The sequence below is a fragment of the Bacillus rossius genome, chromosome 1 (genome assembly GCF_032445375.1).
Source record: "Bacillus rossius redtenbacheri isolate Brsri chromosome 1, Brsri_v3, whole genome shotgun sequence".
NCBI classification, from domain to species: Eukaryota; Metazoa; Arthropoda; class Insecta; order Phasmatodea; family Bacillidae; genus Bacillus; species Bacillus rossius.
Window position 1 is genome coordinate 316,666,796 of NC_086330.1, and position 23,295 is coordinate 316,690,090.

Sequence of the window (23,295 nt, forward strand, 5' to 3'; positions counted from 1 at the left end):
ATTCAACTCAAGTTAAGGCTACTAAAAACAAATAATAAAAGGCGACCACATTGATACTACCGAAGGCTTTTCGTAAACAAAACAGAGGCTTTTAAATTCTGCTGGCTGGAGCAGCTGCTGCAGCCACTGACAGGGGGCCAGGGGGCGAACCTTAAATGCGGGGGCGAATGGCTGATCGGAGAAACATCTGAGATTTCAGATAGATCTTGTAATCAAATAGCAACGAATTTTTGCATGGATGTAGCGTAAGTACGTGAGATTAATGTAAACGATCATGTTTAACATTAGCGCCGGAAATGTATTGACAATTCTGATAGTATTGAGAGTAAGCTCATTATACGAGTTTTCAGCCGTTCAAAATCACAATAGTATTTGCGGTAGAATACAAAATCGTGTTTATACATTACTTTACTTGTAAATATTTGAAGTAAATGTTGGTTAATTATTCATAATAGCTACCTTTCCATAAAAAAAATTCTGAAAATGTTTTTTTTTTTTTTTAGTACCAATATGTACTAAACTGTACTAATATGTTCTGTGAAGGTTTTTTCTATATTCCCACTTCTTCTAAAATACTTTGTAGTGTGGAGGACAACGAAGTTCAGGGAAATTGTGGGGTAAAATTCTTGAAAAACTAGAAAACATTGAAGGGAAAATTATTTTTGATCGTATTATCAGATCAAATAAAAATCTTAAATTGAATTTTTTTTTTTACTTCCTTAACTGGTTTGTATTGTATTTTTGTTATGTCGAGGATCTTTTTACATACTAAATTAAAACGGCAAACATAATGTACCACCAGGGACGTCGGAACAGGGGGGGCAACAGGGGCGAGTCGCCCCCGTGCTGTTATGCATGGGGGGGCGAGAGTAGCATTTCACCCCCCTCTTTTTCCCAGAATAAATGTTTGGTCCTAGTAGTATTTTTCTCAACCAGTAGTTACAAACATTGCATTGGTGATCACATTGATTAGAAAATCAAATTTATGATTCTCAATATACTGTAAAATGATTGCAAATTCCTAGATGGTGTTTTAGTTAAACTGTACTACATCTACTGTCAGAATAGTATTTAATACATACTACGTCATCAAATTCTTGGAATGGTATATTTAATATTTTGGTTCTGAAACTCATTAAATAGCACAATTTTGCATCTAAAATTCCAAAATTTTCCGGGGGAGGGCCTCCAGATCCTCCGCTCTAGGACTGAGGTAAGTGTGATACCTACATCTTTTCGCCCCCCCACTCATGAAAACGTTCCGACGTCCCTGTATACCACAGGATCAATCATACAGGATCATGCCATCAGGATCAAGGAATAAACGTGGATACGTGATATGAAACAATTACTCATGTAGGATTTAAATTACAGGAATTTTTTTTTTTTAGTTTTTCAATATTTTTTAGGTTTTAAATGTGCAAAACAAAAACTATTTTCTTCAATTCCAAGTAATACAATTTTTTTTCCTAACAACTAAAAACTAAGTGTTTTTGTAGGAGGGGTCTAGGTTAGGGAGTAGTTTAGGTGCATCTCAGGTCGAAGCCTATACATTGGGGATTATCTATGCAGGTAGAGTGTCACATTAATTGTGTTCTTTGTGCGATTATTGGCATTGGCGTAGCTGTGTTCATAAAGTTGGGGGGGACAAATAATGATTTTGATGTCATGTAAACCCATTCCCCTCTTACTAAGATGGGGGCTCCGGGGGTCCTCCACCAGAAAATTTTTATTTTAAAAGTTTAAAATAGCACTTTTTAAGCAGTTTTAGTATCTAACCATTGGATACATCGATGTTAAAATTATTATTGTTTCCTTAAGATAAAATTTGATGAGTGAAGAAATTACAAATAAAGTTGGGCAGAATAATGTTATAAAATAAAAATATCACGGTCTAGAAAGTTGGGGGGACAGTCCTCTTCACCCAAAACGTTCAGGGGGACACGTCCCCCCTGTCCCCCCCGGTTCCTACGCCCCTGATTATTGGGCACCCATAGCAACATTTGAAGCCATAACTAACTCACCTATCTTAAATCTAGCTCAAAACTATGTTCAGTTGGGCCTAGGTAAACCCTATATAGATACAGGGAAAACTCTGGGCACAGACATGAAGTGTGCATTAATACTGTAAGAAAATAAAGGAGACAGAGATGTTCTGGATGAATAGTTTGGCACTTGGACGTGAGGTCTGCAAGTAATATCAGTAATATAAATCATTTTAAAAAAATTAGAGGTAGGTAGTCTCAATTGACACATTTTGCTGAAGGCTGCCTGAATTCGCATGGAAATAGTCCGTATTGTATTTTCAACTTGTCATCATAGGTAAGTTCCGTAATGGGATTAAAGGAAATATAAGGGTAAATGGTGACAGTCCCCTGAAAGAATTTTTATATACAAAAATCTTCAATCATAAAAAATAAATAATATTGGTAAATAACTTACAAAATATAAAAATTTAAAATTTGTTTCTTTTCATCCTGTTGTTTCTACTTATTCACCATTTTTCACGATTCTGAATATCAACATTCATAATTTCTGTACAAACAACACAGAGTTTTGTTACATTAAGTTGCATACCATTATTTATATAGTATTTGAAAATTCTATAACTGTCAACCAGAAGCGTAAGTTCAGCTTTTTAACTGTGGTGGCAAGCTGTACTAGGGGTCTGGGCAGTGTGGAATGCCCCCATGTGTAAGGGGGTCCGAGGATCCTTGTATTTAACATATAATATACAAGTTTCAATAAACATTTACTTTTTCTGCGCTAAATAAGTCTTGATTAATAATGAATCAATAAAGTGCAGTGCTTGTAAAACTTTATTTTACAATTGTTTGTAAATTATTGATATTTTCACTTCAAAATGGGGTGGCTAAATACTGGGTTGGACAATTCTGGGGCGTCAATGACACCTCTTTCCGCCCCTGAATCACGCATTGCTCTCAACATTTCTTAACCAGTTTTCTAAAATGGGCAATTGTAAATAAAAACTGCTGCTTGGAAGAACTACAACACCAGCACTAGCTGTAAGAGATGGTTCTGACCCTCCTTTGCCCGATCTCGGGGTTGCTAGTCAAGGCCAGCCTCCTGAACTGTAGGGGAGGGGAGCAGGGAAGCAGCTTCCAGGTCCGCAGCACAGGAGCAGCGTCACAGGAAGTACAGTACCTGAAACAACAGACTCCCTGGTCTCGGTGAAAGCTCTGTCTTGACTCTAGACCCATGGTTTTTGGATGATCTGCAGTTCTTCATTCAAAGGATTGTACAGGCTCCATTTCAAACACCGTGTTAGGTTTTTAGTTTTTTATTATTTAATTCTTATATATATTTAATTTTTGGGGATTTGATTAAATATGTTCAATTATATGCATTGCCCTATTATGAAAACACAGAAAATAAAGTTCAAGTGACAGTGATATAATTAGTCAATCAAAAGGTGTTTGTTATGAAATTTTTTCTGACTCTTTAGAAATGGAAAATGTTATGTATGGATTTGGCAAAAAAAAAAAAAGCTTACACACACGCACACACATAGACACACACACATAGACACACACACATGTAGACACACACATATAGACACACACACATAGACACACACACACAATGCTTATAATTATTATAGTTAAACATTCCTTTATGCCCTTGGACATAAACTAATGAAATGATGATGAGATAACCCAACTTTAGAGATGAAGCCAAGCTTTTTTGTGTAAAAAAAATGACATGTTATATACTTTAAAAATTTCTAGCATTAGATAAAGGTACCTACCAAAAAACTTCTTAAAGCATACGTAATTATATTTTATATATAATATTACACTAATGTTTCTCCTTTTCAATGACTCTGAAATTAGAATGATAGCGCATCTCTTAACTGTGGCGAAAGAGTTGTCGTGTCCTGCATTTGGCCTCGGCCACCTTGTGCGAGTGCTACATGCTCATCCCTGAAACAAACATGGCTGCCCCGACACCGCAGGATATTTTTTACCTAAATCTCTATGACTTCGCTCGTATCCTGTAAGATGGTGATGCACCCGGCGCCGATAGATGGCGCCTGCTGCAGAATGCAAATAAGTGGGATTCATTGTGTCATTACTCAGGGAAAGAGCAGGCTTCCGCTCGTGTTGGGAGCATGCCGAGAGTCATAAATTAACATATGATCAGGACAGTCAGTGACATCTTATGCAACATGCTACAAAGGCTAAATCTGTAAATATTGACTGTAATGATATTGTACCCGATTTGAATATAAGCTTGGCTTGTACTGTACCAGACAAAGATCCTTACCCCAGAGAAATTTGGGGAAATACAGCAGAAATCTAAAATTGGTGTATTACTTTCTGCTCTCCTCTACTCCCCTCTCATCCTTTCTCTCTCTCTCTCTCCTTCCTCCGGAGCAGCCTTCGGGATTACGCTCTGGAATCCTTCGCTGGAGCGGCCTTACGGATTTCGCTCTAGCATCCCTCTTCCCCTGGAGCGGCCTTTCGAGGATATCGCTCTAGGACTTTCCCTCCCTCCTCTTCCTTGATCCCTGCCCAGCAAGAGGACCAGCCCCTCTCTGCACGGTGGATTGCCGACTACAGGAGCTGTTCAAGTGACGACTGAGGACGTCACACCCCACCTCAAGCCACCCCAGCACTGGATGCTGTTGCCGGGACACGTCAGAGTTTAATTCTGTTATGAGTCTAAGCTAATCTGTTCATTATGTATGTCTACCCAAAATGAAACAGTGAGTAAATAAATATGTTACCAGGTAACGGAAATGGCAGAAGACGAAGATTCTGTAGACCTGTCTGCACTGGAAGCAGAGCTGCAAGCAGCTATCGATGACGACGCTAGGTACTGGAGAGAGAATGATGCGAAATTAAGGGCTGTTGAGCAGAAAGTGGCAACATATGATGAATTCAAGTAAGTTTTTAATTTATAACATTAGTCCAATAACACCCCATAATGAATGACTTGGTGCTTATATTCATGATACTTAATGTGAAACTGTGAAAGTTTTACTAATTCATGTTTTAATTTTTGTAAACTAAAAGTAATTAATTTCTTTGGTGGCCATCTGTCATACGTATCTGCCATACATATGGTGCTTTTGATGAATTGGGACTTCTTTTCTCAGCTCCCTATAAACTTAACTGTTTGGGTAGGCTACTATATACCAGGCAATGAATATGTATTCAGTTACAATAATGTAAGCTTACAGTTTTCCCTAAAGCTTTCACAGTGAGCTTAGTTTAACTCTTTTGGAAACTCAGCTTTAATAGTCTTTTAGTCTTTTGTGTATTCTGACACATCCGAGAACCAACATTACTCTGGGTATGTTTGGTGGGCAAGCCATAGTTTTGCAAGAAAGTTAAATTAAATGTTACAAGCCTCAGGGTCAAAAAGACAGAATATGATGACTAAAAATTTGCCAAGTAGAAAATCTGCGTAGTCTCCTTTAACTTTAACTGCTTCGTTTGACTTATCTTGAATGCATGAAATATCGTTTTCTTAAGACATTTGACTTTTGTCAAATAGGGTGTTTTCCTACACTGTGATGCATGGCTATGGTCGAACTAGTTCATATTTGGTGCTGCTATCTGTAAAATTGATACCTCGAAGTGGTGTGTCCTTTTTTTTCTCCAAAGAAACAAGTAATTTCATAATGTGTGGTTATTTTTGCCAGTAACTGCTGACTATTTGTCACTAACATTGGCATTGGGAAGGAGTAAAGGCAACAAAAACCCTAAACCAAATTGCACTGTGTGCTTTATAATGCCTTTCCAGTGCAAAATAAAAGCAAAAGGAAATTGTAAGCGCAAGCAAACCATTTACATGTGCAAGACCTGCAGGGATATTGTCCGTTATGCCTGTGCCCTGCTTTGAGCAGTTATACACTGTAAAAAATTACAGAACAGTCTGTAAATGTAAATAGGCCTACCTTGTAAATATATAAAAGTAAATAAAAAGTGTGCATTAGTTATACTTATAACTAATAGCAATTGTCAATTAAATTATGATTGGATACTGTGTTTGAAATATACTAACAAAAATATTTCTGTGTAATATGTTTATATGTATATATTTTTTGTATTATTTCTGGAAAAATTACATTATGATAATATAGAACTCACTGTACGTAAAGTAATAATTTTTAAATACTTTAAATGTTTGGTTTAAGCCCAAAATCTTGTTTTTGTGGAACTTTTCTTTTCAAATATTTTTTTTTTTATTATTTGGGCACATTTGACCTTTATAATAATTACAATAAGGTCATTACATCTAAAAAAAACTTGTTAATACTCTGAAATGCTTTGTAAATAATAACAATTTTGGTGGAAATAAATTTTTCTCATTTTTATACACTTTTTCTGCAGCTAAAGAATTAAAAATATTAACTTTTTGTTCTTCAGGTGTAACATTAATCATATCATAATGATTATTACAAATGAATTGCTTTTGCTAGAATAAAGTTGTGTTGTCTCTCTTACATTTTCAAATTAAAGAAAAACTACCAGCAGGCATGTCCGTCATATAATATATAATTTATATGATTAAAAAAAAAAATATAACTTGAAGTATTATTAGATTTTTTATGATGCAGTTAATTAAAAAACTTTCACTGTCTCGCACGTATTATAAATGTAGGTCTACAATGGTATCTGTAACAAAATACTACTTATGTGTGTGTGTTTGTGTGTGTATTTATGTGTGTGCATGTGTAGATAAATGTATTGTGATTATACAGCTTACTTATGTAGTATCTGCTAGGTATTGATATTCAGCAAGGTGCTTCTGTTCCCACTAACCTTTAGATATTTGCAATATTTAAGTAAGTCCTGGTACAAGGGTTTTATATAAGTTTGTTTAGATATATTTAATTCAATACCAAAGACTTAACTTGAAATATTTATCATTTAAAAAGTGAAAAAAAAAATAGTAATTAGCCAAAATGCTCAGAGACTAGTACACATGAAAAAGGCACAAACAAATGAAAACTTTGTTTTGACCCTGCATCCATTCAAGAGAACCATGTTGATTCCTGAAACACAGGAATCACCATAACCGTCCATAACAGACTGATGATGACACTCCACACTCCCGTCGACCGTTAACTAAATTCGCCCGTGAGACTTGCGTGTGCGTGCAGGCCTAGCAGCTCGAATGTTCACAGCTGCCCTGCCCAAATTCAACTTCTCTCGATGCTCTGCGCGGACACACTCGTCTACGCCACACACTAATTTTTTTTTTAATTCTTCGGCCACACTAATACCATCTGTCTCAGGTCTCTCCTGCACTACTTGACCACAGTCCGAAACTAGCGCCACACTATTGGTGCTGTCCTAAGCTCATACTAATTAGTTGCCCTTGCGCTCACCACAACATTTCGATTAATCACCACAAGAAAGTTACAAACAAAAGGGTTGAAAAGGGGGGAGGGGAATTTGCTTCTCATCAAGAATTGATTTTTGAGTACAGAGCAACCATCAAAGCATCAATTTTTTTTAAATGATTCTTCCCACCATTAGTCCAGGGAGCCTCTCCCTCTGAACTTTGCTTCAGTAGAGTTATTCAACAGGGTAAGAGCTCAGGCCCAGATGTTAGTACACTAGTTGCCCCCAGGGTTTTCTTCATCCCACCTACTCATTCTTCTGCTCTTGGATAACATCTGCCCAGAACGCCAGCAAACCTTCTCCCTTCGGCAGTCACGACAGGTCTCAAACTCGATGCCTTCATGGAACTGATTACTGCACAACGCAGTGCTCAGCAACTGAGACACCTAAATTCTGCCCTGTTAGACCCCTTTCTGGCTGAATGCTGGTGCTGTTTGGGACAGTTAAGCTAAGCCCTCAGCACCCTGAACCTGCCTCTTAATAAAGGCTGCAACGTCCATCACTAGACCAAGGGAGAGATGAGTAAAAAAGGCAACAAGAATGAGAGGCATACAAACACATGTTGCCTGTTAAAAAAAAATATCAGCCTTCATGTTTTACATTTCCTTTCCCTTCTTAGTTTGCTCTCCTACTGCTAGGTTTACTAGTGTAGAACCATAAGCTGTCAACATGCAGTTCGCCACTTATAGTTATCTCCCGAAGAAGCTGGTCCAACCAGCTAAACATTACATTTGTGCAAAATTCAGTTTTCATTCTGTCTCTCTTCCTACAAGTACTAGCCTGCAAGTACTTAAGTATGGTTTTGATGAATAACTAAGATACATGAAATAATAATAAACATTAAATGCAATATAAAATATGTTGAACTATATTTAATGGAAAAAAAAATTACATTCAGTGCTATTCTTTATTAATTAATTTTGTCAAATATCACAATATATAAATTAATGTACAGAAATAAGGAGGAAATGGACTGGCCTAAACTAGACAATGTTGCAGAATTAAAATGAAAAGAATAAAAAAATCCTTCATTCCATTTGCATGTAAAGGCATAGGTACCTACATCACATAAAATGGTAAAAAAAAATGAGTTCCAAGTTTTTTAATGGTGCATAGAAATATGATTTAACTTCATATTATTTAAATATGATTTTGTCTATCACTACTCTGTATGGCGTAGTTCCGCCTCCCTCTCCTCAAGCACAAGAGTACCATCTCGCAATGCCCGGGGCGAGTTTCTTGCTTGTCTCACCCTCTTAATGGCCCTAACTGCAGCTCCAGTGACACTTGTACTGCTAAATGGGCTGCCTGACAGGGAGCACGAGCTCCAAGAACACAGAACCGCTATGGGCGATGATTGATTGATTTGTGACACTTGCAAGTGGGCTTTCACCTGGTGGAAAGGAGTCCTTTCTCTCACTTCCTCCCCCCTCCTCTTTTTGACATTCCTTCCTCTAACCCATTCCACTCCCTCCCTGTCCTCACAAGGAAAGTGTGCCTCCCTCTTTCCGTTCGCTTCCAGACCCTCTGGAGCTTCCAGTTGATTGCGCATTGTGCATCTTTATGCGCCAGGCACCAAACAGTCATTAGGTTTCATGCTGGTAATGCACCACTGTGGAACTTTAGGTGGATATCTTATAATAATATTATGCACATACATATGCTTTAAAATATTGTGTAGCAAATTTTTCATACCTAAAACACCCATGAAGATAATTGTATTAGCCTTACCTTTTTTCACTGTCCATAAAGTACATGTTTTAAATGAATCCTTGGAAAAAGTATTACCATAGGATAATGCAATGGTGCTTAAATATTGTTTGTTATCAGACACCTTGGATAAATCTTGAGCGGTTTGTAAATGGTGCGTTAACACGAAAAGCTCTGCACTGTTTGGCGGCCCAGCCAGGCTAAAAGAGAACGAGATTGCATGAAGTTGAAGCCAGTCCTGCTTCTGTAATGTCAACATGAAACAGATTGCACTGGCTACTAGTTAAAACATTTTCAGTAAAACTTATTTTCCTTGCCAACTTGAGCACGTGTACACAATGTTCGCAGTGTCGTAGATACTCAGCGTCTAGTTGCAGGGAAGGTGTATGTTATAGAAGTGTTTGAGTGAGTGCGGATGTGTTGTCTGGTTGGCAGGGACATAGTGAAGGCGTGTCACCTAAGGCCGCTGGACAAGGAGGATAAGCTGGGCCACTCGAAGAAAGCCACGGTCTGGAACAGCATGGCAGCCAAGAAGCAGCAGAGCTTGGCGCTGGAGATGACGCAGCATTGTGTGCCGACCAGCATCAAGGTGAGACAAGCCATCGTCAGATATCTGTTCTTTGATGTGTCCATAGACCATGCATTTAAGTTCATGTTATGTTTAATTTTTTCAAGAAAATATTACTTTTTGTATTATTTACAGAAAAATGCTTATTGATGAAGGAAATAAAAATGAGTGCAGTGAAATATTTTTAATCCAGTACTTTAGGAACCACTTTCATGCCAGATTAGAAATTTGGCTGGGTTATCGAACGTCAATGTAGTTTTCATGAGAATAACAAAGAAAAATAAATACCTATAATAGTATCTAAAAAATTTCTTATATGGTGCTCTATAAAAAGAAAAATACACGCCCTGCATTGATGTGAAAACTGACAGTAACGTTAAATTGTGAGTGAACTAAAAATGACAGCAGCGCAGTCCTGCTACCTGGAGGCCAAGGTCAACAGCCTGACACCACATTAAAAAATCTGCATGCGACCTGCTCAGTTGGTGCAGGGTCACAGAATGTACCAAACTGTAGAATGCTGAATTTAAGACTTTTCACTGTATTTTTAGATGCTGCACTGTTAACAATTTAGTTGTTTGCAAATTAGAGTATAAGGGTTTCAAAAATAATTTCATAATTCATTTCAAGAACTCATCATATTTCAGAAATCATATTGTTTAAATGATTTTCACGTTCTTGGTGAACAGAACAAAACTCCTTATATTAACACTGTAATTCAGTTCTACAATCTGAGCTGTTTCACCTTTACATTGATCATATATTTTCTAGCCATTGTCACCTAAAGATTCCCTGTTACTCATCGCAGTTTTTCTGGTCTCTTTATTTCGCAAGTATGCGTTGTATGTTTATTTATTATATTCTGAGTTAACCTACTTTGGGAATTTTTGTAGTGCTGGTTGCTAGTCTAAGAAAATGTCTAAATAACTTACGCATCTACGGTGTCATCTATTGCATACCATAGTGTACTAAGATTAGTATGTTATAACATTTTAGTGACTTACTGTGCTGTTCTATGGCTGTACACTATGTAGGTACACAATTAAAATACAGGATGTTTGATAGAATGATCAATACAATTGTTTGAGGGATTTGGGAGGTAGTTGACTAGTTATTACCCATAGACCCCATGTCCCATGTGTCACTTTAATGGAGATATTTTATTTTTAACATTACCCAAAATCTCGCCTTTAATGCATCATAACATTATTGTTTGTGGTTGTAGTAGCACAAAATAATTGTTGCTGTATTCTGCAATGTAGTTTTAATCCCAATAAATCATTATTTGATACAAATGGTTTCAAGAAAATGACATAAGCACTGTCAAAGTCACAAAAATGTGTAAATGTATGAAACGTCAAATTCTAGTTCATTATATAGGTATATAAAAAAAGTTATTTTGTGCTATTACAACCACAAACAAAATAAGTTGTGATGCCTTAGAGGCAAGATTTCAGGTTATGTTAAAAAAAACATATCTCTATTACCGTGACACTTCGGACATGGGGTCTGTGGGTAATAACTAGTCAATGACCTCCCCAATCCTTCAAAAATTGTGTCAGTTCTTCTACCAAACACTTATTTGGCTAACGTGACACGTAACCTGCTAGAAAACAGGCATCCAACTGAAAAAATGTGAATACGAGCAACTCAAATGATGTCGGATTACAGACTATGCCGAATCTAATTAAAAACCCTGACTGTAGATAGTTGTATTTCGTAAAAAAATGTTATGCCAAGATTCTTTTCAAAATACAGTAGAGTACCGCTAATCCGAACAGTGTTAGGACAAAAAAAAATTTAATATTTATAACATTTAAGAACTATGAAAAGTAAAGAAAAACAAGTTTTTTCAAGTAATGTTGTACGTTTATTAATATGTACATAAGAAACTTATAATTTATCTATTTCACTGTCTAACTGAAAAGAGAGAAAAAAAATAGAATTACGTACATAGTACTTAAATACATATGTACGTATTGAAAATTTTTAAATTTACTTACATACTATATGTAGAATTCATGTTCTATACAGGATTGACACAAAACAAAACATAAAAAAGCAAACCATTATCTAAGAGGCAAAGTCAGTAATCTTCCTTTGACGCAATGCACTAAATTGGCTTGAAGATGCAATGTTTTGCCAACACCGTATAAACATAACATCTGTTGGGGTTGCATCGGCATGTTGTTCGACATAGCGCAAAGCCAGATCAAGGGCACTGGCTGCGGCAGTGTGAGAAACAACATCAGTCGGCGCGTTCCCTTCCTCCTCACTGTCATCTGCATCGAGATCAGTTGACGTTCCCTGCACAGCTGCTACGATATCTTCATCTGTGTATTCCTCGTGGCCACAGTCGTCAATGGCCGTCCACTTTTCAACACACTCTTCTGCATTTTCGCAACCTGGTACAATTTTTTTCACTAGTTGAAGAAGTCCAAATTTTTCTTTTGCCGGGGGGAAGACCGTTTGGACAAACTCTAAAACAGGCCAGAGATTTTTCCATAATTTCTGTAAAGATACCTTTTGTGTTTTCTCCCAAGCTTCTGCTACCCAGTAAATGACATCTTTGATGGTGATTTTCTTGAGTTTATGCAAGATTGTCAGTTCTTCATTCTCTTCAAGCAGGCTACGAAGAAGCATTTTTCTGTAATTCTGTTTCAAAGCCTGCAAAACTCCTTGGTCCATTGGCTGCAAAATTGAAGTGACGTTTGGTGGGAGAAAAATGGCTTTGATATCACCTCAAACAAGTTGCATTTCTTCAGGATGTGATGGAGCATTGTCTATGAGTAACAAAGCACTAGGAGGCAATCCATTTTCTTTGTTAAACGCCTTTACTTTTGGCACAAATTGTTTTTCAAACCAGTCTTGGAACAAGACACGATCCATCCAAGCTTTCTTTTGGTTTCTGTAAAATACAGGGAGAGTGTTCATGTTCATGTTTTTAAAACAGTATGGTTTTGCCAATTTGCCGATAACCATCAGTGGAAGCTTATTTGTGGCAGAAGCGTTACAGCAGGCTAACACAGTTAGGCGTTGTTTATCCATTTTAAACCCTGGTGTAGATTGTTCCTCTTGTGATGCAAGACTTTTGGTAGGCAATGCTTTAAAGTTAAGTCCCGTCTCATCCGCGTTATAAACTTGCTGTGGCGAGTTGGAAGAAATGATATCTTTGAACTCCTCAAGGTATTCAATATCTGCTTCGTTGTTCACTGACAGTTTCTCCCCAGTTATTGTAAGCTGCCTGATTCCATGTCGTTTCTTCTATCAGTCTAAGAAACCACAACTAGCCGTAAATGATGCGTCACCATCCATGAGCTTGTTCAATTGAAGCGCTTTTTCTTGAATCAGAGGACCAGTGATAGGGATTCCGTTTTGTCTTTCTTGGGTAAACCATAAAAAAAGTACTTCGTCCGATTTGTCGTAAGAAGACACTGTCGTTTTGCTACGTTTTTCAATAATTTTTTCACTTGTGGTAGTACAAAACTGCTCAGTTTTACCTCTGTTCGTTTTCCAATCGGAAATGGTTTCTTTGCGGACACCGAATTCTTTCGATAACAGAGTGGCACTTTCACCTTTGTCAAGTCTTTTCAGCACTTCCAGTTTTTCTTTTAATGTACACGAGTTATGTTTACGCTTGCTTGTCATGATGACCAACAGCAGGGACAAGCAAAGCATGTAAAAAACCACACTACACACTGCTCACAAGGGCTCACAAAACACAGGGCAAGTGCGCAATAGCAGGTGACACAGCAGTTGCATGTGACACACTGACTGTCTGACTCATCATAGTTGGGAACGGAAGAGGAGAGGAATGCGCAAGCCTATGCGGGAAGGAGGATGGGGGCTTTGTTTACTCTGGTTGAAGGTCACTGCCCTTCCGCTAATACACACTCACGAACCGCCCTTTATTTCGATCTAATGTTGTCACGTAATGTAGGCTTGTGGATTTGTTAAACTCGAAATATTTGAAATTGCAATTTAGGCTATGTGAGTTCTTAAAAATATTATATGATACTAAATATGTACGCTAAATAATAAAGGTGTATTTTTCGTCTGACCTTTCACACAAATTTGACATATCAGACAATAAATACGCCTCAAAAAGACAATATATGGCATTGTATGACAAAATTTCGCCTAATCCGAATTTTCACTAATCCGAACAGGGTTTGGTCCCAATTAGTTCGGATTAGCGGGATTCTACTGTACTGTAGTTTCTTTGTGCTGCTTTAATTGTTATAGTTACGTTAAACAGTGTGTGATTATGTTTCAGTATGACACAGATGTAATAAAGCAACCACATTTTTGTTGGCGCAGACAAATGTGAAGTCAGCTCCTCCAACTAGTGATGTACAGATGTAATGGTTTCCAACCGATACTTAAAAAACCAATACACATGAAAACAGTAAAATTTTATCAATTCAAACATTATCCATAAAATTCTGTCTACCTATTTATAGTTCTACAGGCATCTTTTACTCCAATTTTTTTTTATAATTTAAGGTTATGTTTGAATGTTATGTTCGTTAATTAGTCTAAGGCATGACATGTATTGTGCTATGCACAAATTAATTTTGTGCGGTAAAATACTTTGTTGTCATCCACCAAAAATCATTTCAAAAAAGAATTTTACTAAGATAGAAAGTACTGACTCCAAATATTGAGTTTCTGGAGACTTGCACTGTGAATATTTACCAAAAGAATTGAATTGGTAGATGGTTCTGTTAAATAAATGTATCTATGATTGAATCGGTATTGTTTTCATCCATATCACTCATCACTACCTCCAACTGACGCACAGGCAGTAAACATGAACACAGTGTTCCGAGGTCTAACAAGCAGGGAACTGGTTTCAGCTTGCTAGAGTGGCGGTCGTGGCACGCCGGGAACAACGTGGGTGTGGTGTGCAGGGAGAAGAGACGCGGGTGCCCGCCACCATGTCGGAATTTGCGGAGCAGTGGCGGCCCCTCGACATATGCGACCGGCTGCAGCTGCTGAAGCGCATGGGCCCGGCGACGCTGGGGCAGGTCCTGAGGACGGAGATCCCGGTGGGGACGCTGGGAGAGATCCTGCAGGCCCTGCTCGCCTTCCCCCCCACCACCGACGACATCATCCTGGTGGTGCAGCTGCTCGAGGCGCTCGCACAGGCAAAGAGGTGCGCCCGTCATTGGTCATGGACATCGCAGTCACTGGAGACCACGAGGAGTAAACAGTGGGGAAAAATCCACAGTGTGAGACCACTTTGTCCCATCTAGGCCATACGGGTTCCATTTTCTGCACATTCTAGTGTTGAGAGAATTTGTTTCCTTCCTGTCCATTCATCTTGTCAATGCTCTGTTCTCATCACCCTTCATTGCTTGTAATGACAGATGTTGAAGTGATGTTAGACCCTAATTCATGACCACCATCACCAGTTGAATTTTTTTTATCTTGTCCTGACACTGGAAAATATAATTTTTGCCACACCAATTTTTTAAAACTTTGGTGTACTTGAGTTTTAAAGAAAAATTTCCAACAATTAATAATTGTTATAACTATAACTTTATTATTTTCAGTTTTAATGTCATCATTTCATGTGCATACTGATATCCATACAAATACAGCAAACATTCAATTATTGGTTTTAATTGGAATTGCTTAACGTCAAAAGTAAATTAATTATGGCATTCTTATAAAATGCATCAAAAACTGTTTTTTAAATTAAATATCTCCCTTACAGATTGAGCTATGCTGTAACTGGCATATATAAGTCTAGCTTATTTTCTATGAGGAATCGCCTCCCCAAAATATTTTAGTTAGCTTATAAACAACTTGTGTATCCATAATTCGTAGGTGTTTATTGTCCTACTTGTCTTAGTTAATCAGTTTTATGACTTTAAAATATTAAGTGCAGGATAATAAACTTATAATAAATTAATGATCTAATTTATAAAGGCATTTCTACGTAAACATCTCCTTTAAGACCCCTGCATATCCAGGCACATGTACAATGTGTCTGTTTACGAAAATCATTAAAGAATAAGCTGAGGGAAGATGAGTAGTTCTGTTTTCCTATTTTGTTTTCATACTGTATTTAAGGAGAGTAAAAATAGCTTAAATGCATTTTTTCATAATAATTTTTTTAAACATGAAACATCTGGTACAGACTCTTTCAATTACTCCAGAGACTTGCATTACACCTTTATTTTCATTTCTCCGTCTTACAATGTTAAGGTTACCACTCATATTTTATAGTTGTCCTATGCACTATGAAAACAGTGTCAGTCCAGAGCTTTGCGAGACAGCGCTAGAAGCACCAGCAAGCATCTCACTTATCATCCCGCCTCATTGACACACATACACCCCTGGCTAGGCGGTGGAGGCTAGTTACATAACACTTGGTGATGACAACACATGTCAACAGAGCTGTGGTATTAGCTTGTAACATAGATCTTCCCATTGCATATGTAACAATCAGGGAAATGGGCATTGTCGTGAAAGCAGCTGAACTCTGTGCCTGTAGGTTCAGCCTGAGTCTGCGATTCCTCAGTTCAGTAGAGAAGGCGACCTGTCGTCAGCTGATGGAGAAGTTGAACAGCAGCCTGCAGAACAGGCAGCAGGATCTCGCGGAACACGGAGTCACCGAGTGGAGTGTTCTCGAACTGAAGAACAAATACAGTGTGTAAATTCCTGTAGCACAACCTCACATAACACCATGGTTTTTTTCATAGATGTACACAAACTAATGTTTCAAATTTTCCATTTTTTTTTTTTTTTGTATTTCTTATCAGAAATCAGAAACGACAATTCCACTATTATTCCACTAAAGGTTTAAACAGTGATAAATTGAAAAGTTATTGGAGTGGAATAGTATTCGTATTAGTATTATTTTTATTTATTAGTCTAATGTTTTTAACTTTTCAGAGTATTTGCTTTTGCTTCTTCCGTCTATCTCAAATTTGTTCATTATGTTTAGTGTTTGTACGTGTAGAGATATATTTTGTGGATATGATAATTTTAGAACTGCCTAACTGATTATTTCAGGTAAAAGTGTAGTTCTTATAAATTTATTTTAGTGATTTAAAACTTACTAGTAATCTAGACTGCTATTATTACAGAATAGTAAAAAGGTCATAACAATGACTTTGCAAATATCTATTTTGAATTTTGTATTTATGTGAAAGTCAATATGTTAGTTAGCTTACGCTATTAATTTAATTTTTTGTTAAACAGTTCAATTGCTATTACTATGTACTGATCACTGCCTAACTTTTCCAACATAGTCGTTATTGTAAAACCCTGTAAGAGATAGTACAAATAATAGTTCAAATGTTTTTTATTCTTATGTGGAAAAACTAATTTGTGTGTAAACATTCATTCCACGTTTAAAGCAGAATCTGTTTTATGTTCTAGATATGTTTTTACTACAGAATTTCAAGTGATTGTGTTACTGGCAGGAAATGTGTGCTTGTGCTTTTTATGTACAGTAGAAATGGACTGTACATTTAAAGCAGTACATAATGGGACAGGTTAATCGTATAGCTTACTACATACAGTCAAATAAAATAATTGCACTGTAAGAAAAATGCAACATATCAGTCACAGTCAAGACTGATAGTGTCACTGCTCTATGGTGTTTATCTGTTATCATAGATGTTTTACAAGGCTGCTACGTAGTAATTAGTTGATATATTTGTTGGGACATATGGTGTACTCTGATAGGATAGTTGGCGGTTATGCTAGGATGAAAATTTGCAATAACATTTTTACTGAAGTTCAATAGTTGTAGTATAGTTGGTTACAAGAGTAATGCTAAGATGTTTGAATTGGAAGACAGATAATGAATTTAACCAGAAATGACCTCTTTTATCGCATAATCGTCGCACTCGCATAATCGTTGCACCCATATTTTAGGCCGTCAAAATTGGAATAAAAAAACTTCTCGCGTAAACGTTGCATGATGTTTTTGGTCACGCTATTAGATGAAGAGCGCTTTGTATAGGTATCTTTTCCGTATAAAACGATGTATTTTAAAATATAAATCTAATATTTATTTGGACATTACCACTTACTTATTTAATTAATGGAAATACGAAATTGTCTGACGTGTAAATTTTCTTTTAATGACTTTTAAAACGTTATAACCTTCATCGGTCCGTCTGTGTCGCAGCGGTTTACTGCTTATAAAAATGTAGCCAGCGCTCGTTACAATCATTAATTTTTGGTTATGTTGCTTTCGTATAGAGCGCGTACACGTAGTCCAATATCAATATCTCGCCGATGCATGCAACGCGCGCTCTCTATCAGGTGCTGAGTTAACTTCATTTGATAGCCCGCATTCTTTTGTGGTAAACGGCAATAGTTACGCGTTAATTCACGTCACAGATTCAAGCCGCTTGCATTTGTGTCACAGATTTAGTTTTTCTATATAATCTAATGTGATGTGATGCACAAAACAGTGCTATTTTATTTTCTAAATTGAGCAGCAAAATTACAGCAAGTTTTTTGTAGGTTCAGTCTATGAATAATATGTCAATATTGTAGATACTGGAAGAAAATAAGGCCTATCTGTAGGGTCCTCACTGTGTTCTTCGGATGCACAACGATGACTGGTGCAAATGACCACCTGATATCACTGCGTTTGCACCAGGGTGCTAATGTCCCATGTCTCAAGCTCTTTTGAAATAAGCTTCTATCCACAGTCGAATCCTCACATTTTTATCTTACTAATATAAAACAAAGAAGAAACACCTTGTTACTTGTAATTTATAAATGCCTTCAGTTTCACACTAAAAACATGAGTAGTGTGATGTAAATGCTGGGAATTTGTCTGTCAGGTTTTCAAATTTCAAACTAACTTGAATGGAAATTAAGTAAAAATAATGAAATTAGCAACAAAAAAAATTCAATTACTATTGAAAATAGCCAAAGACATGTGAATGGGAATTAGTGTGGAAAAGTTGGTCAATCCGTAGCACTCGCTTGCACAAGAGAGGTCATACTGTGTGCCAAAGTGCTTTATGCATTTTGTTACACGTGCATGAACAGAAATATAGAGAAACTGTGAAATGCATGAAATATCATCAGTTTTTTCACACTGCTGCTGAGAGCTGATTGTAAAAGAAAATGGTTTGGTTTACAAATGACACATGGTCTGTTAGCATGCACATGCAGGTGTTGAACCTCTCAACTGCCAGCATAAGAAACAGATGCATGATCAAATCAGATCTGGTCAATATCTTGGTCATTTTTGATTGTCAATAGGCTTCGTATGTTTAAACACACTTATACCCAGGAACCTATTATTACAATTAAGCAATTTTAAGTCATTGGATTATTACATATGCATCATTAGCATTATTATAAACTGTGTTTTCTTAACTTTAATGCAGAATTGTTATACTTTCTGGACATTCTTTAAATCTCTAATTTCTTTCTATTCAGGTTTTTTTTTTTTTTTTTTTTTTTCATCTTTCACTGAAATAATAATGTACCAGCTCCTCTTTCCTTAGCATTATTTGTTTGGTGTCTTGTACATCAAAGACTACATACTCAAAAAGCTATGTAATGTTGGAAACTAACACACAAATAGTCTTGCTTGTCTTAAACATTAACTTATTGCTCTATTGTTCTGTACCTTATTTGCTTCCATAAACTTCACTACGATTTGATCAAATGCCCACCTAAAAATATTGTGTGCAAGGGTTATGTGCTAAAGTTGGAAAAAAAATTTTTTCCAATGAAGCAGGCTGACCTTTATGACATGCAAAGGTAAATGTACTCATTTGAAGTCAGTACATCCTAGTTTTTATTTGTAATGATATATTGTGTGCTGACTGACATTTAAATGACAGCATGTCACTTGTCACATAAAGATCATAGATTAGTCGACCACGACAACAACATCCTCTTTCCTTCCCCAGGAAAAAGCTCTTCCTCACAGGGATGCCCAGGCTTCTTTCTACTGTTGTATAAGTTACAAATGTGCATTATTTTTGTGTTTTTATTAAATACCTATTTATGACTTAAAAATGAAGTTGGATCTTAAGCAATGTTGGGGTCTATATGAGTAAACATTGTAATAACTTTCCTGGCATACCAGTCCTCATGCTGCTCACACACAGACAGTGCCAACCATTTTTCTCACAAATTGATCTCAAGTTAGTTCTCAGAGAGTACGGTATGTGGGTTGTGGAGTTTCACATTTAGGATGTACCTATTCCAAAAACATTATTCCTTCAGGCTCACCTCATAATCTGCTCACTTATATTTACTGATTTCAAAATATTATATCAGATACTACTAAACTTCATAATCCTGTTTTCATCAAAACACTTCTACATTCCTACTGTACTACAAAAATATTCAGTGGCACGTGGATATTTAACTTTTTATAAATCCGTGCAGTGTTGTATTTAGTAGTCATTCTGAGTTGAAGAATATCCCAGTAACTTTTTTTTTTTTTTTTTAGTTTAAATTAATTGTGTGGTTGTGAATCAAGTGGTGTTAGTTTGATAAACTGAAATAATTGAAGCAACCCATATCTATAAAACAAAAATGTTGGTGTCTTGTGCTTTAAAGTTGAGTTAGAATAATGGCATAATTTAATATAAATTTTTTTTTGGTAGAATTGAAAATTGAAAGAGATTTTATAGAGACAAACTTGAGACAATATGCTCACTTTTGTGAAAAATAATTTGAACATCTTTGATCAGCCATAGATTTTGTTTTTTTAATATTGTACATTAAACATAATACAAATACCAATCTTAAAATATTTTATGTTTCATCTTGACAGTCAGTAAATTTGTAATGTAATGTGTAAGACAATTTTTTATACAAAATAAATTTTACTTTAATTCTGTAATACACTAATATGTACCATGAATACCACAGCATATTTGTTAAAACTATTTCATATTTTAACTTGTAAATTAAATTATTTATTTACTTGAGATTTATTTTTTACTTCACTTTGTAGCAAAATGTTACCATAGGCAGGTTTGACCTGATAAAATGTCTTGCAATGTATGTATAAAATACAAATTAAATTAATTCCAGCCAGTTATTGAAACCACCAACAAAGTTTACATCGAAATAATTTATGTAATACAAAGATACTGAGTGAATAAACATATGTGTAGGTTTAATAAAAAAAAGTTTTTTTTGTTAATAGTATAGGTGAAAGGATTGTGCAGATACTTAACTACAAAATGGATACTAAAATCACAACTTTTAATTTGGTCGTAAATTGATCTACAGGACATTGTAGTTAAGCTAAATTTTTTCTGTTAATTTTTTTATAATAATGATGACTATTCACATCTTCTGATAACAGCAATGTATCAGGTTCATATCTGAGTTATGGATGTTTTATATTTTTCTCCGGTGTCAATATCGGACTTAAGTACATAAATAACTTAAGTTGCTCTGAGCTCACTGGGAATCTCCCCCTTCCCCCCACTAATCACTGTCTTTATTAACAGATTCTTAAAGGTTAAAGGAAAAAAAGGTTTTTATTTTTTTAATGGGGAGATAATTGAATTTGCACAATCTATTTATATATGTAGAATGTGTGTTGTTATTCTTGTAAGATTGCTCAAAAATGTCAGTGTTGCCTTTATGTAAATTTTTTTTGTAATAGTTTGGATGTTTCTAGCCGAGCAGACTGCAATGCAACATTTGAAAGCTGCATTGTGCTGCAGACTTTGTGTTTCACCCTTATTGTTGTGGTGCTTATTTGCAGAATTCTCATCACTCGACAGTTAGGGAGTGAGCAAATGAGTACACTGTTAGTGTTGTAGCCTTTGCTATTGAGTTAATGTGCTTGACAATGTAAATGGTACTCATGTCATTAGTAATGACTCTGTTATGTGAAATGTTATTTGGTGTTCGACACTGCTGTAATAGCTGACCAATGTACACAATTTTAAAGGCTGTTTGTTATTTCTCCAATAAAGACTTAGGACGGTAATTGTTATTCCATGTTGTGTACTCTGTTGAGTGTGTGCAATGTCTTATTACAGTCTGTTTGTTAGGTGTAATTATTGCAAACGCACAATCATGCTTGGAGGAGAAGTCTGTGATGCTTTCAGTGTTCCCAAGTTATCCTGATGTGTGCAGCTGATACTGTTGTACTGCCTGTGTGTGATTAAGGTATTGAAATAAATGTTTATGGATGTAATGTTTGCCAAATCAAATATTGTAATGTAGAGCATTTGACTATATGTAAATGTAATGAAACAAATTTGTGATTATGTAACATAATTGCTAGGCAAAACTATAACCAGATCTCATATTATTAACTTTTCAAACATTTTTTAAATAATAAATATGTACATGTTCCATTTATTCTTTTCCATCCTCAAGTTATTTACAGAAACAATTTTGAAATGATACATGATATTCATGTTCTTATTGTAAATCACACAAAAGAAAAAAGTCTATAGATAATTGCCTATGCTATTTATTAGTTTGCATTATATGTTTAGTTGCATCTTAAGTAATAGTGCTTTAAACTTCAGGGAAGGTAAATGACATTTTTTTAAAATCCCTGGTGACTGTTATAATAAAGTTTGTTACATTAGTTTGTATGATTGAAATACAAGTCAGAAAGACTAACCGTACACAGTGAATTATATGAAAGATGCAGAATTATAGAAAAAAGTTAAAATCACATACATGTATAGTAGTACACCCATTAATTTTGTTTACTACAGCTTTGGTTTCCATGTGCTGGCTAACACCTTAATGGCAGTTATGGTAGGGAATAAGGAAGGTACACCAGCATTTTCCTCGACCCATAACCTCCCTAATATTATACATGTATGCTTCCTGTTCTATTATAGCTTAGTTTAACAAGAGAGGCATTAGAAAAATGCAATATTTACATACTTATTTTGAGAACTGTTATTAGTTTTAACTCTTAACTTCTTGGTGGGATTCCTTGATTGTTTCACAACTAGAAGCACATTTTGTCTTGTAAGCATCATTCTCATAGTTATAGTTCTGGAGTTCCTTGTTTATCAAATATAACTCTTCATTTTTATGGAATTTATATTTTAAATTTTAAAAAGGTTTGGCAGGTAAAGGGCTATTTAGCGATTGTGAAGCAACATAACTTCCAAGCTTACAGTTAGCTCAGAAACACTGGAAAACTGACTGATTGCTCATAAATATGACTCATGTTTGGCATTGTCATGATTCTTGCCATGCAAGTGTGATGTCTTGGTTTTATTGAAAATGCAAAGGTAATTGGAAAAAGAGACAGAAATATTTATGGACTTAATGCCTCTTCTTCTGAATTCTTGACCTAAAATCAAGGTGGTATGCATGCTTAATTTTTTTTGTAACATGCTATATTTCAGAGTCTTCAAGTGTGTTTAATTTATTTCAGCATGTTATATGATATATATTTAATTTCTTTGGCACGGCAAGTGAAGTGTTACTATCGATGGGTGTGTCTGTGAATCAGGTGGAGTTAGTTTCCAGGAATGTTCTGTGTAATGTGTGAAGAACAAACAAGCTGCATTTGTTTACATTTGCGTGCTACACTAACAGGGCCTCCAGTCTTTAGTCTGGGCAGTATTGCTAAATTTGTAACTGTATGCTGTTTTTGATTAGAAAGGAAATATGTTTACAGATGCAACGTAAACA

General features: G+C 35.9%; 1 protein-coding gene across 2 annotated transcripts; it reads left to right on the top strand.

The window, feature by feature from the left end:
• Positions 1 to 58: 58 nt before the first annotated feature.
• Positions 59 to 21,823, top strand: LOC134527939 (coiled-coil domain-containing protein 103). 2 transcript variants are annotated; one of them, XM_063360984.1, is made up of 5 exons: positions 59 to 245; positions 4,754 to 4,908; positions 9,525 to 9,678; positions 14,571 to 14,815; positions 16,163 to 21,823. In XM_063360984.1, exons 2-5 carry the CDS (start codon positions 4,763 to 4,765, stop codon positions 16,323 to 16,325), a joined length of 708 nt encoding a protein of 235 aa, XP_063217054.1. In that variant the 5' UTR covers positions 59 to 245; positions 4,754 to 4,762; the 3' UTR covers positions 16,326 to 21,823. The 2 variants fall into 2 exon arrangements, with proteins under 2 accessions (XP_063217054.1, XP_063217055.1); XM_063360985.1 differs by having other exon boundaries at positions 74 to 249.
• Positions 21,824 to 23,295: the final 1,472 nt, after the last annotated feature.